At 33.0% G+C, this 21446-nt stretch overlaps 1 protein-coding gene across 1 annotated transcript in view; it reads right to left on the bottom strand.

Moving 5' to 3' along the window:
- Positions 1-7952: 7952 nt before the first annotated feature.
- The window catches only part of LOC133190568 (tyrosine-protein kinase Src42A-like), a 74235-nt gene continuing 60741 nt past the window's right edge, over positions 7953-21446 (bottom strand). Inside the window, exon 8 of the mRNA XM_061326270.1 lies at positions 7953-15320. Coding sequence (XP_061182254.1) covers positions 15109-15320 — 212 coding nt within the window. The 3' untranslated portion in view covers positions 7953-15108. The remainder of the gene's footprint in view (positions 15321-21446) is intronic.

Here is a 21446-nt window from a genome sequence, read left to right as displayed (position 1 = left end):
AATAGAGACTATATCAAAATTAACGATTGTTTTTATAACAGTAAAAGTTTTGTTAAATGACAATAATAGCTAGATTTTCAGGTCTGAAGGTATCATTTTTTAAAGATGGTATCCATGGCAATGGAATGTCTGATCAATTTAAAATATGTTTTCTCAGCAGTACACTTACGTTAACATATCCTAAAGTATAAATATAGATATTTACTGAAGAAATTATAGATGCAACCACAATTAAAGGTTTGTTAAATGACAATAGAAGCTAGATTTTCAGGTCAGAAGGTATACGTTTTTAAATATGGTGTCCATGGCAACGGAATGGCTTTTCATTCTAAAATATAAATCCATTTCCTTAGTAATACAGTCACCTTAGCATATCCCAGAGTATAAATATAGACATTTGCTGAAGATATTATAGATGCTACCAAAATAAAGCTTTGTTAAATGTCAATAAAAGCCAGATTTTAAGGTATGAAGAAATATGTTTTTGAAGATGGTTACCATGGCAACGGAATGCCTGATCAATTTAAAATATATTTCTTTGGTAAAGCAGTTACTTTGACATATCCCAAAGTATAAATATAGACATTTACTGAAGACATTGTAGTTGGTATCAGAACAAGAGGCCCAAGGGCCTTAAATCGCTCTTCTGATAAACTGTACAACCTATCACTTCTACTTAAAGCCTCTAAGTATCCTGTATATTTAGATAAGGCCTTAAAATTCCAAAGGTAGGTCATCATGACCTACATTTTAGATGAAACACTCTGAGAACCCAAGACGATTCTAAGCCAATTAGTACCTGAGAGTAGGTCATGGTGACCTACTTATCACTTGTCATTCTCTGAGGACCCAAGATGCATCAACTAAGTTAGATGATTCTAAGCCAATTAATACCTAAAACATTTTTAAAATTATAACCATAAAAGGGGGAGTTTCGATAAGGCCGTTTTTCGGCCCCTCGCGAAATTTAATGAAATTTTGAAATTTTGTGGAAAAACTCTTTATTTTCCTAAAAATATGAAAATAATTTATGTTACGCATTTTCCGGTCACGTGATAATTGAAAATTTAAGTATACCCCCTTTCGTATAATTTTTGGAGTAGACATTTTTATAGGGGAAAGTTGATTTTTTTTAACCGTCAAAATCGTAAATGAAATAGGCTAAATATGAATAAAGATATATATTAACCAATTTCAACAATTTTTTTACGGAAAATGGTATTTATCTTATCATGCTTATGCGAATGTTTTTTTAAGGCGCGATATTTTTCTGGTGCGTTAAATGTTACATTTTTTTTTAAAAGAGGATGAATTTAACTTATAATACGTAAACATATATAGAAAGTTTTAACATAATAATTAATAGACAGTTTATAAATAAACTTTATAATCAATATTTAACATTAAAAATGCAAATTAAAAGATATGTAGACATGAGATAGGTAAGCGTAAAAACGTCATATACAGATATATGCAATACATTTTCATCAAAGAGGTTATAAAACTACATGTTTTATAAAAATATACCTTAATATCATAAAAATGAAATTAAATGAAATGTTTTGAGATAAAAAGATTAAAAATAAATGCAACTTTATATACATACATGTAATACGGAAGCCCGTTGAGGCCAGTTTAGGGAAAGAAATATTAAACGCAATACTTTTTTGCGTTTAAACGCAATAATATTTTTGCGTTTAATCGCAATAATCTTTGTGTTTAATCGCAATAATCTTTGTGTTTAAAGGCAATCATTTGTATCTAACCTTACAGAGTACAAGGACCCACGCATACTGATATCTTTTATTTCTTTCTCTTTTTACTTATTAGGAAATTGAGTATTGTCTAGCTTTATAGAATCAGATTCCTCCGAGCAAACGCTCTCTGAAAGGATAAATCACTGATGTGAATTTATAGAGGAGAAAAAAAATGTCGGGTTGCAAAAACAAAGGCAACCTAAGAACGAGACATGTCTTGAACTTATTAGATCTCAATATTCTTAATGAAGATTTGGTCAGTTACTTACAATCACAAATCACATTTTCTATTTTGTTATTTTTTACTTTGAAACAATATCTGCAAACATTTAGAATGGATCTTCTACACAAAAGACTATGAGGTGAAGACCTTATGAAGTGAATTTTTGTATAAAGTGTAGATTTGATCTTTGCTAATAAGGCATATAACTCCCAGATTTGACTACAAACAGAAGTTGTAGATGTCATTAAAGGCAGAGATTTTAAGCATCGCCTTCAAAAATATCTGGTCTGTGTACCTCTGTCAATAAAGTGCATTAAAGTACATCATTGGGTGCTACAACTTGATTGGCAAAAACACTACAATTTTATCTGGCGGCCGCCAGATATTTCAATGGCAGGCGCTAGAAACTTATCTGGCGGCCGCCAGATATTTTTTTTTTTACATAGCACCTACCGGCTTCAGTATATTGCAATGTATTTGATAATATGAATAATATTAATTACAGTCAAAAATATTTTATCATGATACGTAATATGTGAATAGCCAAATGATGGAAAAAGCTATAATACATTGAGTGTATCCTTTTCATTATGAAACTTAGAAGTATTTGCCCACATAGATCTATATTATGTTAGCATAACTGAGAGAATCCCAGCCAGGACTAATTTCCTCTCGATTCCCAACTCTCCATAGATACTTAAGTTGCTTCACCAACTCTAGTCACTTCTCATTTAGAGAGTTTTAGAATTCATTATATATGATTTGCTAGACCAGAGCGCAGTTCGAAATACATGTGTAAACGCCAAAGATATGTGTTTAATCCTTAATCAGGCAGGCATATACGCCTTGACATCCAGACAATCCACGTTCCCTATATCAACCACACGGAAATATGTGAGCGCTTCTCTAGCATGTTGGAGCGTGGATTTCTATTTACAAGAAAGTCAAAAATACAACTATGCATGATAAATAAATTAAAAGAATGGACTTGCTCTAAAACTTATTTTTTGTTCAGTCAGTCGGAAAATGTAAGAAAGATCCAGCATCTGAACCATGTCTGGTAGTGTACAATCCTAGATGCATCATCAGTGCAAGTTTGGTCACGATAGAGCTTATAGTTACATAAGAATGAGACCCGCTTCAAAATCTTTAAACGGCTCACTAAGTAAGAAAATGTAGGTCATATCTAGCATCTGAAGCAAGTCTAGTAGTGTGCATCCGTAGATGCATCAAGAAGCAAGTCTGGTGAACAAGTGCTTACAGCTTGCTCTGCTCCAAAAACTTAAACCTGCTTTTAAAACATTTATCTGGACATTCTTTTGCTAAAAATCCAGCATCAGAAACCTGACTGGTGACAAGGAAACACGCTAGATCATGTGTCTCTGATTAATATAGGGCATAGTTATACTTAAAAAAAATCTGCTTCAAAACTTTTACCTGGAACACCGATGCCGACGGTATTAAAAGTTCCCCCAACTTCGAGGAGGTGAGCTAAAAATGTGACGTTAACGTTATATGTTGGCGACCAAAAAAAGTATCGAAATGAAGATAGGATACGAAAATGTTTTCTACTGTTAATATAATCGAGAATCTTCTTTGATTTAAAAAAATATGCTACTTTTGGCGTAGTATTTTAACAGTCAGATCAAGAAACCAGGAGCTCCTAATTTTAGATAAGCAAATTTTATGCAATTTTCAATTCTTGGATATGAAGTGCACACGCGACACTCATCTCGTTTCAAGAAATTAGTGTGCAGAGTATGTATAATTACTGAGCAAATTTAGGTGAGTGTCCCTCATGCACTTCATATTCTAAACATCGATTTATAAATGCCACCCTCTTATATTTTCCCATAAGCCTAATGTTAACGGATCTGAGGGTACATCTAAGTATGTATCAGCTACGGTGTGAATTCATCTCATATTAACTTTTGAAATATAAATAACCAAAGGTAACATATTTATCTTGAATTCTGAAGTAGGTTTGAAAAAATAAATTGAAATTTATCTGTATGAAAAAAAGTGGGCCACTGAGCGGCCTTATCGAAACTCCCCCTTTCAAAAGTAGGACAGTGACCTACTTTTCAGATGACATACTTTAAGGACCCAAGATGCATCAACTGACAAAGTTTGATGATTCTAAGCCGATTAGTACCTGATATATTTAAATAACGCCATAAAATTTCAAAAATAGGTCACAGTGACCTCCTTTTCAGTCGACTAACTCTGCGGACCCAAGATGCATCAACTGACAAAGTTTGGTGATTCTAAGTCAATTAGTACCTAAAAATATTTGAATAAAGCAGTAAAATTTCAAAAGTAGGTCACAATGACCTACATTTCAGTCAACTTACTCTGAGGACCCAAGATGCATCAACTGACAAAGTTTGATGCTCTAAGCTAATTAGTACCAAAAATATTTCTTTATAGCCATATAAATTGAAAAGTAGGTCAAAGTGACCTACTTTTCAGTAGACGCACTCCGAGGACCCAAGATGCACCAACTGACAAATTTTAATGATTCTAAGCCAAATAGTACCCGAAAAATATTAAATACAGCCATAAATTTTCAAAAGTAGGTCACGGTGACCTACTTTTCAGTCGACCTACTCTGAAGACCCATGATGCATCAACTGACAAATTTTGATGGTTCTAAACCAATTAGTACCTGAAATATTTAATTAAAGTCATATAATTTGAAAAGAAGTTCACGGTGACCTACTTTTCAGTCGACCTACTCCCAGGACCAAAGATACATTAACTGACAAATTTTGATGATTCTAAGCCAAATAGTGCCCAAAAATATTAAATACAGCCATAAAATTTCAAAAGAAGGTCAAGGTGACCTACTTTTCAGTTGTCATACTCCGAGGACCCAAAATGCATCAACTGACAAAGTTTGATGATTCTAAGCCAATTAGTACCTGAAATATTTAATTAAAGCCATAAATTTTCAAAAGTAGGTCACAGTGACCTCCTTTTCAGTCGACTTACTCCAAAGACACAAGATGCATCAACTGACAAAGTTTGATGATTCTAAGCTAATTAGTACCCAAAATATTTAATTATAGTCATAAAAATTGAAAGTAGGTCACAGTGACCTACTTTTCAGTCGACCTACTCTGTGGACCCAAGATACATCAACTGACAAATTTTGATGATTCTAAGTCAAATAGTACCCTAAATATTTAAATATAGCCACAAAATTTAAAAAGTAGGTCACAGTGACCTACTTTTCAGTTAACTTTACAAAGTTTTATGATCATAGGCCTTAAATTGTTCAAAATATGCCTCTAAATCATTTTGAAAAAGAATAGCCACAAAATTTAAGAAGTAGGTCACCATGACTTACTTTTGAGTCAACATGATATGAGGTCCTTAGATGCATCAGCTGATAAGATTTGATGATCCTAATTTTTATAGTAAGCAAAATATCAACATTTTAATAAAATGTAATTTTTGGTCAACTTTGAAGTGACCTTGAGACCACGCCCTTTGCCCCAGGGTGATTTCCCATGCACATTTTAATCTACAACATATCCTCATCATTTTATGTAGGTTTGGTGATAATCTGCCCAGTGGGTCTTGAGAAGAAGATTTTTTTAGCAACCAGTACTTTTGTTTCTATTTTCCTAATTATTCCACTTGTTTAAGGGTCACAACCCTAGTTTTAGAATAAACGGGAGCCTTTGGGCCAAGGATACCCTGTGAAAAATTTGACAATAATTGGTCAAGGGGTTGTTGAGTTATGGCCCATATTCTAAAAAGAATATTTGTGCGCACACTGCACAAATGGCCATAGCATTAGCTCTTTGAGCCTTTGGCTCAGAAGAGCTAATCAAAGATTTGTCAATGACAATAGGGGCCAGATTTTTAGGTCTGAAGGTGTTTTTTTTGACAACAGTTTTCATGGCAAAGAAATGCCTGAACAAATTAAAATATATTTTTAAAACAACACACTTGCCTTATCACTCCCCAAAGTAAATATAAACATTTTCTGAATGGGGACCTAAAATGGCCCAAACCATATATAGTTCTTTGCAAAATACCAGTACTTGATATCAACAAAACACGTACAATCCCATACATAGGACATAAGGACATCACGAACGCCTACATGATGCACGGGCCAACCAGGAGAGGCGGAAGCAAAGTCCTGAGGAAGACAGTACATGTACAACCAGTCGTGGCACTCAGTCAATGCCTGTCTTTAATTCTAAGAACAACAGATCAATTAAAGCCACACAGTCATGGACAGACAACTGTTAGTTGTCATGCTGGGACAGGATTCCTATATTATAATGATACCACTAAACATCAGGGTTGGGGTCAATTACTTTGAAATGTAATCAAATACTTTCACATACTTTGAAAATTTTGTCAAATACTTGCAATTACAATTACATTGATTTTTACAAATGTAATTAATTACTCTCAATTACTTTAAAGAATTAAATACATTTCAATTACTTTTGTTTCATTTTCAAAAATCTTGAAGAACAAATACATGCATGTAAATTTAAGGTAGCTAGGGGGAATATTTAAAATAAATAATGTCATGTGTCTGTCATGTTTTTTGTGTTTCATCAACATAAAACCTAGTCCTACATTTACATTTATCAATTAATTGACTGCCTTTATGAAATTATGAATCAACAATAAAATATTCTCAAATTATTTTAGCTACAGGTAGGCAAGCTAAACAACTTAAATTGCAAATGTTGACAAAAAATACTTGTTTTATGTAATAACTATTTTAGGTACCAAATGCATATGTAAATAAAGATCTGTTTTAAATAGTGATTCAATATTTATTTCTTTGAAGTATATAAATAGGAGAGTATTCTTAATAGTATTTAATAAATCACCTCTAATGGTCATATCTTTAATTTAAACAAAGCATGGTATAAAATTATATAAAATTTTGGAGGGTTGTTTTGATAGCAATTTACAGCTGGGTGTTGAAGGGTAACAAGGCAGGTCTTAATGACACATTAATTAATTTTTTTTCCCTTTTCTTGATAATCAAGCAACAAAAAATTGAAATGTTTCATGCTTATACCAATGAGAAGTAGAACAAAATTTTTGAAAAACATTAAACTAGTGTTAATTCTTTATGTGCATTATAATTATAAAACAAATATTTTTATAAACAAGCAGCAATATATCAAATTTATTTATTGACATATAAAAGAGTTTAACATTTTGAAAAACAGAAGGGCTTCTTTGAATAAATTAAAAAAAAAACCTGTAAAATGTGACTGTGTTGGAAATATTTTCTTATTAAATACAAATAAAATGTATTATGTAAAGTAATTGAAATGTTATTGAAAAGTAATTGAAATTACAGGGTATTTTTTCATTGAAATTAATTATATTCAATTACATGTAATTGAAAAAATGGTCAATTACAAATTACTTCTAATTACTTTGAAAAATGTAATTACACTCAATTACAATTACTTTTATCAATTACCCCATCCCTGCTAAACAATGGTGCTAAGATATTTCGAACATATGTGATGTATCTACTCAGTGCAATGGAATTGTCGTTCGAGAAAGAAAAAAATTTGGTGATGGAATGGACCAAATTAAAAGGACATAACTATGGAGCATTCAGTGTCAATGTAAACCTTTTATTTTGTTAAATTGTACCCACATTTTCATTCATTTTCTGAATCAGAACGAATCTCTATGTGCTTGGTTTATGTTACAGACTTTTTAAAAAGTGACTATCAATAACTTTAATGCTTTTTTTTGCTATGATTGTCTTTCTTTGTTATAGATGTCTCTTAAATTTTACTCTTATCACGTGATAATCATTATACATACACTATTTTTTTATTTTCACAACAAAATGATGCAAATTTAAAGCTTTGAAAATTCATAGAGACTCCATGGGTGAATCTATGAGCACCTGTTTTACAGTAGGTCACCCAAGTGACTTGCATATCTGAAATAAAACTCTCATCTACTTAATAGCTTTTATTATTAGACATTACACACAACAATAAGTACTGACAAGTATACAGTGCACTCAGAAAGGGATATAAATTATCCATAGTTACAGTACATAGTTCTCTATAATCTGAGAAAGAGTGGTAATGCAAAGAATACATGTACATGTATTTGGAGGATGAAAACTAACCTAACAATCAACAATACAACCTGCAGTGCAAAAAAAAATATGACTATGGGCATCAAAGCTCACCTGAGTCACCATTTTCTTCCTGATATTTCACTTATGACTCTTCTGGTTTTTTTTTTAAAAAGTTTTCATAGTTTAGTTTCATATATACATATATATTCCCCCTACATGCCCCAACTCCACCTCAGGGGCCATATTTCGACAAATGCCAGGGCCATATTTCAACAAATGCTTTACCACACAGGAATATTGACCCTCTTTGTGAACCCACACTAGTCAAAATTTAATCCAAACACTAAACAAATTTTACTCTATATACTTCATGAAGATACTTAGATACTAAGATGGCTTTTTGATCTGCTGTTGTTTAGAAGGAGCTTATTATAGACTTTTAACTATAATTATCCTTATGCAGATTTAACCAAATATTGCTGCCCCATCTTATCCCCCGTTTGATGAATAGAACACAGTTCAACCTATACTACCCCTACTTTCCATTTTACCATCAATTTGAACAAACCTGAATATATTACATACTGTGGCCCTGCTAATCTTAAAAATTCAAGGATCTCAAATATACTGCTATATAATACACAGAAAATCAAAGATTACAAAGCTCAACTCAACAAATAATATCTTTAGGTAAGACAAAATCTCATACCATTTTTTTAATTAGTCTGAAAACCTGAGATTAATATCCATGCAAGTTTGGTTTTAGAAGAACTTATTACTTGGGAATGGTCTTGCATGAAAATGTTATTCTGATCACTCATCTGGAAAATGTAGGTATGATAAAGTATCAAAGTAAATCTGGTAGTGTCCAACCCTAGATACTTCATCCATGTCAGCTTGGTTTTGACTAGGGCTGATATTCATTCATCTTGAAAATATGTCAGGTCAGCATACAAAGCATGTAGGTTATTATGCATCCTTTAATGCACTGTCCTTGCAGGTTTGGTATAGGTAATAGGCATATATTTACTTTGGGATGGACCTGCTCCAAAAACAATAACTCGTTTGCACACCCAAAAATGCATTTCAGATAAAGCATTCAAAGTGAGTTTGGTAGTGTCCATTCCTTGTGCATTATCCATGCAAAGAGCTAAGTTCACTTTGTGCATAAAATGGCCCTGTCCTTATATCAATTAATTGACTATCACCCTCTGTCCCATTTCATATGTCAAAATTAAGTAGAGACTTAGTGCTCCCTTTTCCTATGACAAAATTTCTTTTTGAGAATCAGTTATCAGAAAATAGGCTTTATGAAAATGCAGTGTTCTTGAATTTTGCAGAAAACAGGCGTATTTCACTACCTTCAGCAAAGAATTAAAATATGAGCACAGCCCTCAATCCAAAAATTAAAGCATGTTTCATGATCTTCAGAAACAGATCTTTCATTAAGTAATTGCATATTTTGGATCAGAGGTAGTGCTCCATATGAAATATTGAAAAAATACTTCAAATTTAAGCCAGTTTTAGAGGAGTTTACAGGATATGCTAAAAATGATGCATTTTATGACATCATAATGGATTGACTAGAGAGAAAATTACGTCATATTCAATAGAGAAACGATCACCAAGGGTCCAAGTGATAAATACTGCATTGTCAAGCAAAACTGAGCAGTTTCAATTTTTCAGAAATTAACAGGACCAAAAAAGGCCCTAAGTGGCCCTTGCTCTTTGGTCCAGGTAGGGTTTATAGTTACTTAACAAAAGACTTGATCCAAAACTTCAACCTGGTCACTCATCAATAATGTAGGTTAAATCCACCATCCAAAGCAAGTCTTATAGTGTACATCCCTGTACATATCTGTTCAAGGTTGGTCCAGGTTAGAGCTTATAATTACTTGGGAATGGACCTGCTCCAAAAAAATTTAACCTCATCACTCCATGATTTAAATGTACACAAGTCAAAAGATTATGTGTATGTCAATATCATAAATATCACTATAAATTCTTGAAATGAAGATTTTTAAAGATATTCCCTTTTGATTCCTATATAAAACTTTCACCCATATTGCAGTCCATCCCAGCCCCGGAGTCCAGAAATTGAACAAGTTGCAGAATATAACAGCACACAATTTTTATCTATTTTGGCATACCTATTTTTAAGATTTAAAAATGACAATAAAATCTTTTCACCAAATATGAATTATCTCCCCTAGGAAGAGGGTGTTAATCTTTCTTTCATCAAGATGTTTTGTGGCAAGTTTGACTGACATTGCCCTGTGGTACTGGAGAAGATGGCATAAGATTCCAGTTTTTAGATGATACAGATAGACAGATAGACTATCAACCAACAACCTTTGGCTCAGGTGAGCTAGAAACTATACACATATATATGCAAGTAAATATGCAAAGCAATCATTAAATACATACAAAAGGTGCAAACATTGTTTTCTTCTACTTTCAGAAAACCATGAGATACAGCAGTATAACTATTTATGATAAAGCACATGAAAATGATTCAAAGTATTTCATGGAGAATGAAAAAAAAATTAAAATGCAATTCATTTTGTAAAGTAAACATTATGTAAAATTCAAACAACTTGGATAAGTTCAGCAAATGTGATATTCAAAATTTCACATCTCTTTGTCTTTTAAATTGTTTTTGGCACAACTTTTAAAATAAAATAAGTTTAAATACAACCTAAATCTTGAAATTCTCACAACCTAAAATCATCTTGTACAAGCCAAAAAAAAAAATACAGAAAAGAACACAAATATATCAATTATTTTTATAACTGTGACATGTTTATAAGGCTGTCTGCAATTTTCTGTATGATGAATCTGTATATGCTCTGGTCAAATAGAACAAAAGGCCCATGGGCCACAGTGCTCAACTAAATCACCATAGCCATGCTGTTATCAGATTTAAAAAAATTCCTCTGTATTCTAATGAAAATTTTTTAACCTCTTTTATGGCCCAATCCTATCCCCTGGGGCTATGAATTAAACAAAATCTTATGTGCACTAACTGAGGATGCTAGCATATCAATATGACCACTCATGACCCTGCTGTTTTTGAAATGATGATTCTTAATGATTTTTTTAAGTTCTAATGTGAAATTTCCATACCTTATTGCAGACTCATCCTATCCTTGGGGATCTGCATTTTATATAATCTTTAATACGCACTACATGAGGATGCTTAAATGTCTTATCATAATCATACTATTCCAGAAAAGGAAATCTTTAAACACTTCTTCTTATATATTCTTACAAAAACTTTATTCCTCTTTTGGTCCCACCCCACCCCTGAGGGTAATGAATTCAACAAACTGGATTCTGCACTACCTGAGAATGCTTGGTGGTGCATCATTAAATTATAGACTAATTGTGGCCTGCTGGTCTTAAGAATTAGAAAATTAAAAAGATATTTCCCTATATATTCCAATGAAAGTATAAAATTATCCCTAAAGTGATCCCATTCTAAGGGGGGGCATTATTGAACACATTTGAATTTAGACCTTGATTATCTCACGTTGAAAGAAGCATGACCCTTTATTTAAAGAATGTGAATCCTCTTCACACAAAGAAACATTGTGCTAAGTTTGGTGAAATTTGCATACTGCTCTTGAGAAGATCCTGACAATGAGAGTCAACAATTTTGACCAGAAGCCTTAAACAAGGACTAAAACATATGCTACATGACTTGATATGCATTGATACTTTTAGGTATTAAGATATAATAAAGCATAACAAAAGAACATGATATTCACGCCAGTAAATTTACAGAACATTTCTATCCACCTACATTCCACAGTCTTTCTTTATTCTTGTAAACTATAGATGAAAATATGTGCATTTGTATATCCAAGAAATGTAAAATTGATGTATGAATAATAAAGACCCAATGGGTCACAATGATCAGAAAGGCTCATTTGAACTAACAACTTGAGTAAAAATATTAGAGAAACAAATTCTAAAATAATAAGAGGCATAAAATTGTAAATATCAAAGTTTTAAAAAATTACTGATATATTTTGCACTAAGTACATTAATCACATCAGTGTCATTTTTGAAATTTAAAAAGCATCTAAAGATTCATTGGTCACAATGCTCACCTGAGTCACCTTGGCCCTGTTATATGTAAATTAAATAATATTTCACCAGCACAACTAAATCTTCCACCTTGACTTGAAGAACCTTAAATCTACACTTTATCAGGAATCTTTCATATAATTTTTATCTTCACTGACAGAGTGGTTCCTATATCTCACCTTGAGAGAAGATTGCATTAATTAATATGCTAGGTTTTTTTCTACCCATCATAAATACAATATAATTGAAAAATTGAAAATCAACCTAAAACTTTTATTTATTTCTGTTGCCTGTATGTATCGCTCTATAGCCACACATTATGAATACAAGGGTATCTAAGTGTTAAAATAACTGGACAAGACCATGAGAATGTACAGATAATATTAAAAACCACTACTTGCTAATTGGGTAATTACACCCATACTCAAAACAATCTGATCAGCTGAACTGCTTTTCCATGAATTTATTTTCGCAACCTGTCTGCTTTTCTGGGATTACTCCATACTGCTTTTCCGCGATTGGTTTTTACTATACGTTATGTGTTATCTCCTTTTTTTAATACCTCCTTTCTTTTTTAATGGTCATGGTTAGGAATAAACATCAAACAACTGCCAATATTTACCTGTATTTCCCCCATAGAGTTTTATACTAGGTAGTGAGTATTAATTCACACTGTGATAAAAATTGAATGAACCACATATTTTACACTGGGTCTTGATAGGTTTTAGACGTTATGGAAATTGTTCATACAAAAAAGAGGCCCATGGGCCACAAGGCTCACCCGAGTAACTTTGGCCCTGCTGTTCTTCATCAGATTTCCCCCTTATAATACTTATTGTGGCCTCACCCTACCCCTCGGGGTCATGATTTGCACAATTTAGATTCTACTCTACCTCAGAAAGCCTCCTCCACATAAGTTTCAGCTTTTCTGGCGCAGTGGTTCTTGAGGAGAAGATTTTTAAAGATTTTTCCTATATATTTCAATGTAAAACTTGGATTCCCTATTGTGGGCCCACCCTATCCCTGGGGGTCATGATTTGAGCAATTAAGAATATACACTACCCCAGCATGCATCTACCTAAGTTTCACCTTTTCGGGCCCAGTGGTTCTTGAGAAAAAGACTTTTTAATGAACCCACCATATTTTTGTCTTTTCCTGATTATCTCCCCTTGTAAGGGGGCTTGGCCCCTTCATTTTAACAATTTAAACTCTCCTTTACACAATGATGCTGTATACCAACTTTGGTTAAAATTGGCCCAGTGGTTCTTGAGAAGAAGATAAAAACGTGAAAAGTTTAGACAGATGGACGGACGACAGACAACAGGTGATCAGAAAAGCTCACTGAGCTTTCAGCTCAGGTGAGCTAAAAACAAATCGCGGCAACAAATATACAATGGATTTACATATAGAAAGGTCAATGTTTTAAAGAATGGTAATGTCTATGCAGCATAGATAAAATATGCAAATCCAGGATTACAACCGTAGTAAGCAAGGGGCAACAGGGTTTATCAGGGTTTATTTGGCTAAAGGAAGAGGTACGGAAAAAAAGTGGCGGAAAAGCAAAAAATATAATTGTGGAAACAGTATAACATCACTTAAAAGCAGGATTTTTTCGCGGAAAAGCTGTGTCGAATCGCAGAAAAGTGAAACTGCGATCTGATCAAAAGCAGCTTTCACAAATGGGGCAATTATGATCAAGACTTACACAATTAATTTCAAAAATAACATTTGAAAATTCCATTGAATTTATATGGTATTTATTTTTTTTTCCTAATTCAACCATTTACCTAAGTATAAACACGTGTGAAACAATTTGTTTATAAATATTGAAGTTTAAATTATTCTCTTTTTTGTTATACATCTTTCCTATAAAAATGTTTACTTATAAAAACTTTAATTTGTTGAGGATGTAAATTTGTTGAAGGGTATCCATGATGAATTCTACGAACATTGAACCACCATGAAATCTAGCGATTCCACAGTATATTCCTATGTTAAACTATGATCACCTACTTTGTTGCCAAATTCTATACCCTGGGGGCCGTGATTTAAAAAAAAAAATTGAATCTACACTGCCTGAAGATGATTCCATATGGATAAGACTTATCATAGTTTTGCTGTTCTTTTAAACATTTTTAAAGTTTTTCTTTTATATCTCTGTGTATTTTGACTGCCTACTGTGGCTCTGTCCTACCCCCAGGCATCATGATTTGAACAAACTTGAATCTGCTCTATATAATAAAGCTTTCACTTAGGTTTAATCTTTTCTGGCCTAGTGGTTTTTGAGATGTTAAAATGGTGCCATTAAATTTTCAATTATTCTTAATTACCTCCCCTTGAAAGAGGTTGTGGTCCTTCATTTGAAGAAACTTGAACAAGCTTTGTAGCAAGCTTGCTTAAAATTGGCCCAGTGGTGGAGAAAAATTTTAAAATGTAAAAAGTTACAGATGGACAGACAGACAGACAGAAGGAGGGACAGACAGTTGTATGCCAGACAAAAAATATCAGAAAAGCTCACTTGAGCTTTCAGCTTAGGTGAACTTATAAAAAATTGTTTTGCAAAAATATTGAAGTTGAAAAGCAATTCAAAGCTTAATATTTGCTTAACTGTCTTTTCAACTGTTTACTTTTCATAAGAAACAGAAATATTGCAGTCAGTACTCTCTGTTCCTTGAAAGAATTAATTTTGACTAGATAAAACAACAAAGTTATACAAAATTCACTCCTCTAAGTAGGCTTTAAAATATTAACATCACCAAGTTTCACCAAACACAGATTAGTAAAATTAATAAGCCGAATATATAGTAAGATATTTCTGTCACGTTCCCTTGTGGATCACAACAGCTCTTTGTAAGAAAAGTCCACTCATTTTAATAATGTAATTACAATGAACACAGACAACGTTAGGCAAAATATGACTATTTAGAGGTGGGACTTTATTTAACACTGGATGCTTCCTTGTAATCTGTCCCCTCCATGGTAAAGAACTCTTCCAATTTCCACTGCAAGGTTTCAAATGTTGGTCTTTCCATCTCCTCTTTCCTCCAACATTCCAGCATTATATCATACAGTGGTTTGGGACAATTTGGGGGGCAAGGCATTCTGTATCCATGTTCCACTTGATGTAGGACTTCTGCATTTGTCATTCCTACAATAGGTTTTAAACATTGTCAATATAGTCTTGCCTCATGAACTTGGTGGGACTGTCAAAAAACTTTCACAAAAGCCAGACATATATTCAAAACTACAACAGCATATAATTTAAATATCAATTCATGAATTTAAACCCATAACAAACTAGATATCATTGAGATGGTGGCCATCTCAAAGGGCCCCACTTTCAGCAACGAACATGAAAATGTAAGGTAGCTGAAAAGGGTTTATTTTGAAGAGGAACATTTGTGTACTATTAAGGAATGTGTTGTCTGAAAAAATAATAAAATAAAAAAAACTTTTAGAAAAGTATTTGTATGATGAAATGAAATATAAATATATATGAAACACTGCACATCCATTGACCAGTGGCACTCTGTGAGTGAAGTATGAGCCACATTGGACCAAGGGGAGAGAAGATATGTTCCGGACAAGGATTTTTCATATAATTCTGCTATGACCTTAACGTTAGTCCTAGAAACATGGTTCAAGGCCACTGCACACCCTTTACGCAAAGGAACTCTGTGGGTGAAGTATGAGCCAAATTGGGCCACGGAGAGAGAAAATATGCTCCAGACAAGAATTTAAACAGAGAGGCTATTTTTGACCTTGACACTTGACCTAGACACTTTGTTCAAGGTGACTGCACATCCATTGACCAGTGGAACTCTGTGAGTAAAGTATGAGCCACACTGGACCAAGGGGAGAGAAGATATGCTCCGGACAAGGATTTTTGATATAATTCTGCTATGACCTTAACGTTAGACCCAGAAACATGGTTTAAGGTCACTGCACACCCTTTACCCAAAGGCACTCTGTGGGTGAAGTATGAGCCAGATTGGGCCGAGGAGAGAGAAGATATGCTCCAGACAAGAGATCTCGGATGGACAGATGGACGGACGGATGGACAGACGGACAGACTGATCGCTATAGGGCGCCTGCAGAGCGGGGCCCTAATAATATGAATTCCTCTTTATATAAACTTGTCCATTATAATCATAGGTAAGGGGGTGTCTTAAGATAGTATTCTGCTTAATAAATCATCATTAAAAATAGAAATGTCACATGTATATTATTGTATGAAAATATTAGAATACTTGTATATTTATGCAACACATCCACAGACCTTTGTAAAATATTTCTTTTTTTATCAATTTACATGGAATTGTTTTTGTACGGAATTACATGTGTGTTTGTAATTCATTCCATAAATCGGTCATTTATTTTTCTAAAAGCAATGACATTTATAATAGTTTTTCAAATCTGTGTCCAAGCCCCTTGAAACTCATTAAATAACATAGCAAAAGCAATTTGCTTCAGTGATGAACTGGTTAGGTCTTAACATACTTGTAGCTACAGCATTATTGCAAATTAATGTCACTATTGAACTGTTTTTAAAACTAGAGGCCCAAGGGCCTTAATGATCACCTGAGTATAATACAACACTGTAAAGGATCCATAGATTAAAGTATAAAAACAAAATAACTGTTTGTTATCTCCATATTTCATAAACTGATGGATGAAGACAAACTGCCCAAAAGTAAGAGAAATAAGATGCTCAGATATCAACAAAATAGTATGATACTCAGTATCAAATCAACAAGAGGCCCATGGGCCACATTGCTCACCTGAACACATTGGCTAGGCAAAAGCACAAATCAGTTCAGTATTGAAAAGATTACCAGGGGGAGGGGGGGGGGGGCTTGAATTTTAAACTACCTGATGATGCTTCCATGTCAATATAACAAATGGCTTTGTTGTACTTGAAAGATTTTTTAAAAAAATTTCCCATATATTCCTTTGTAAAAATTTGATCCCCCATTGTGGCTCCTCCCTATCCAAGGGGTCATCATTTGAACAAACTTGAATCTACACTACCTGAGGATAATTCCATATCAATATGACTAAACATAGCTTTTCTGTTCTTGAGAAGAAATATTTTTTCTATATATTCTTATGTAAAACTTTTGATCCCCCATTGCCCCCCCCCCCCCCCCCCGAGGGTCATGATTTGAACAAACTTGAATCTTCACTACCTGAGGATGCTTCCATATAAATATGACTCATCATGGCTTTGCTGTTCTTGAGAAGAAGATTTTTAAAGGTTTTTCCTATATATTTCTATGTAAAACTTTGATCCTCCACTGTGGCCCCGCCCTACCCCCAGGGGTCATGATTTGAACAAACTTGAATCTAAACTACCTGAGGATGCTTCCATATAAATATGACTCATCATGGCTTTGCTGTTCTTGAGAAGAAGATTTTTAAAGGTTTTTCCTATATATTTCTATGTAAAACTTTGATCCTCCATTGTGGCCCCGCCCTACCCCCGGGGTTCATGATTTGAACAAACTTGAACCTACACTACCTGAGGATGCTTCCACATGAGTTTCATCTTTCATGGTCCTGTGGTTCTTGAGAAGAAGATTTTTAAAAGATGCTATTAATTTTTCACTAATTCTTTATTATCTCCCCTTGGAAGAGGGCATGGCCCTTCATTTGAACAAACTTGAATCCCCTTCACCCAAGGATGCTTTGTGGCAAGTTTGGTTGAAATTGGCCCAGTTGTTCTGGAGAAGAAGTCGAAAATGTGAAAAGTTTACAGACAGACAGACGGACTACAGACAAAATGTGATTAGAAAAGTTCACTTCAGCTTTCAGCTCAGGTGAGCTAAAAAGTAGATCTATTTACTTGTGTGTACTTGCCAGTGATATATTCTCATTTGTCACTACAGTACAATTCGTTTAGTATCATACCAGTTTTATAGGTGTGATCCCCGAACGTCAACTGGACTAAACCAACATCTAATTATCACACTCAATTAAGGGGCCCTCTAAGGGGTACATCATTTATGAACTAGCTTTACCTGTTTTTAATGAAGGAGGAATTCTACAGCAACAATAAATTTTGGATCTTGAAGGCATTTCTTCTGAAACATGGTTTCAGCATGGATAAAAGATATTGTTTTACATGATTTTTTTTTTCAGGGGGAATCTAAAAATCTTGAAGATTTTATCCATTAGTTTAAAAAATAAAAATAAAAATAATGTGTTTTATTCTCATAAATAATTTTTAATTAAGAAAAGCTTATCTGATTTTTCTTGACATTTTTTATTAAATATTTATATTATCCATTTATTTAGAGCAAACTTTAAACTCTAAAGGATCTTATTTGCAATTAAAACAATCTTTTCATTTTCTCCTAAAAAAGCCTCCAAAATTCATAAAAATTAATTTAAACTAATATCAATCTTTCCATACTTAAGCCATATTTCAGAGGAGATGTCTTAAAGATCGGTTAAATAAAATTTCCGTGAACATGTAAGTAGCTTTCTTTCTTAAACAGGAAAAATCTAGCGATCATATGTCATTTTTTCTTTTCAATATAAGCATTAAAGGTGCTTAGACACAGATTTGAACTTAATATTTTCTCAAATTTTCTGTATAATATCACGACTTATATATTGCAATAATAATTCACACGCAAATATAATTAAAAACTTATTTTATCTGAAAATTATTGGAACTACGAATTCCGGGACGCGTTTGATTAATACATCTTTGCACTTACAAAAATTTTAACTTTATCCTTAATATTTAAGAAAAGAAGCGATTTTGTTATGTATAAATGAAAAATATTACATCTATAATCCAGAAAATTCAGAGTAGAAATGTTTGAAAGCAAAATCATCTCACCAGTATTGTCAGTCCATGCTCTATGATGTGTACAGAGTTTAACAAATTGAACACACCCGTGAAACGTAAACTGTTTTTGTAAACAGGGCACGAGCTCTGTTATTGTTAATGTTTACGATTCACCGGGTGTGTTCAATTGTTAAACTCTGCACACACCACTGAGCACGGACTTACAATACTGTGAGTGGATTTTGCTTTCGAACATTTCTACTCTGAATTTTCTGGGTTATAGTTTAAATATTTTTCATTAATACGCAATAAAATTGCCACTTTTCTTAAATATTAAGAATAAAATTAAAATATGTGAAAGCACAAGGATGTGTCAATCCAATGCGTCCAGAAAACAGAAGTTTTAATAACTTCGAGATGAAATAAGATTTTTATTATATTTTAGTATGAAATGCTATAGCAACATACAAGTCATGAAATTATACAGAAAATTTGAAAAAATATTAACTTCAAATCTGTGTCCAAGCACCTTTAAATGAGCTAAATAAATTTTGCTTTGGATAACTTTTTAATTTAGTTTCAATCACCATTTCAAAGCATTAATTTTAAATATTGTAACAATAAATAATTTCAAAATCTTTGTTAGTTTGCATCATAAAACTCAAATCACAATATACATGTATTTTATTTTTGGTAAAAATCTATCAAGAAGCGCAAGATACGATTATTTGAAGAAAAAAATTATTTTGAATTTAAACCCCTCCCCAAGGAAATTGGGTTTTGGACAATATTTTTAAAAGATAAGTTGTCAAAAAAAATTTTGCCCCTCCCCCCTCTTTCAAAAACGATACAACATGTCTGAATTTGATGTAAATAAAACGGTGCTAACTTTAGATATTGCTTCCAAACAAAGAGGTAGCTATGGTTTAAACAGTGGGGGAAAGGGCAAAGTAAAATCAAAATAATTAAAAAAAATCCTTGAAAATCCTGTTTTGTGTGTTCGTGTGTGGGGAGGGGTGGACTTTCTCTAACTGTTTGTAAATTTTTTTTCAAGTACGAGCTGGAATTCGCCAGCGCTCGACCTTAGAGCAACAGAAAGTAAGAGGGGGCAGCATCTAAATGAAAATTTACATATTAGATCTAGAGGAATAGACTATACTACAGGAAAAGTCTATGATCAGAAAAATGCCCTCTCCCCCTTTTCATTCTATGGACCTGCAAATGTGGTGTGAAAAAAGTTCTCCATGATTAATCAGATTAATATAGATTAAACAAAGCTTAAAATGTTAAAATTTGGTGTAAGTGATGCTTCAAGTACCAAGTGTTAGGTAAAAAAAAAAAGTTATGTTTGAAAATAATTCATCACATGTTACTTGGTAATTTAAATATCTTGTGCAGATATGTTTCTTTTTTGATTTTTAAATGTATTTTAAATAAAAATATTTGTTACATGTACAGGTATATGAAAAAAAATTTGTTCAGTGCCTTCAGTAAGTATTTAATCAATAAATCTGTGCTTTAGTACACAGTTTTATCAGTAAATATTAAATTATTTACATGTAATTTTGACTACTTTGTTAAATCAAGGTAACACAGGTAAACTCTACCTGGACCCCATAGAGGGCCTCTTAATTGAGTGTGATAATTAAATAGTTGTTTTAGCAAGTAGACGTTCGGGGAATAAACCGTTTTATATCATACTTCTTTTCTTATCATAGTTTTTTGAAACATAAAACCATTTCTTTATAATTCATTGAAAATTCCTTCTGTTATTATAATAGGCAAAAGTGTGCACTTTGTTTACTATAAAATTTTTGTCCCTAATATTTTATTCACACCTTTTCACCCTTGGGACACTCAACAAAACAAAAGATAACACCTATCTACACCTGTGGTTCATGCCCTGTTGCTTGTCTATACACAATGCCTTGATTTTTCATTTGCTGATAGTGACAGATTGAGGAGATTAGTCACACTCCAGTGCACTTACCTGAGTGATTGACATCTGTGTGCAGGATTTTTTGGTCATTTAAGGAGGCTGAGGGGTCAACAAATTAACCAGCAGATATAACTTATTTTTTTAGATATGATATCTTAATCTGTCAACTATCATATGGCAAAGAAAAATTTCATTCATTTTAGTTTTAAAATTTGATCATTTTTGTATATCTTTATATGGAGCTCTTCTAAAGGAGATAAATATAGTCTGAAAATGGCCACAACCACCCAGCCCTCTTAAAACTATTTCCCACTTACTTTATTTTTAAAAAAAAAAAGTCACAAAATTTAACAGATTAGACGTTATATATATTTTTAAATAATTACATACAGAACTCAAATTAAAATGCTTCAGGAGTGAATGGTGTGACGTCATGCAGGCCCTTATAGTGACTGATTCTTTTCGAGATGTTGCCAACTTTAGATTTAAGGGTCGAGTATGGTGATTGAGAGGGAAATCGGACCAGAAATCAGGTT

The sequence above is a fragment of the Saccostrea echinata genome, unplaced genomic scaffold, assembly GCF_033153115.1.
Source record: "Saccostrea echinata isolate AGI-Se365-2 ecotype Australia unplaced genomic scaffold, CSIRO_AGI_Sech_v1 ptg000022l, whole genome shotgun sequence".
Taxonomy (NCBI): Eukaryota; Metazoa; Mollusca; class Bivalvia; order Ostreida; family Ostreidae; genus Saccostrea; species Saccostrea echinata.
Note: the sequence above shows the minus strand (reverse complement) of the source record. Positions and strands in the feature narration are given on the sequence as shown.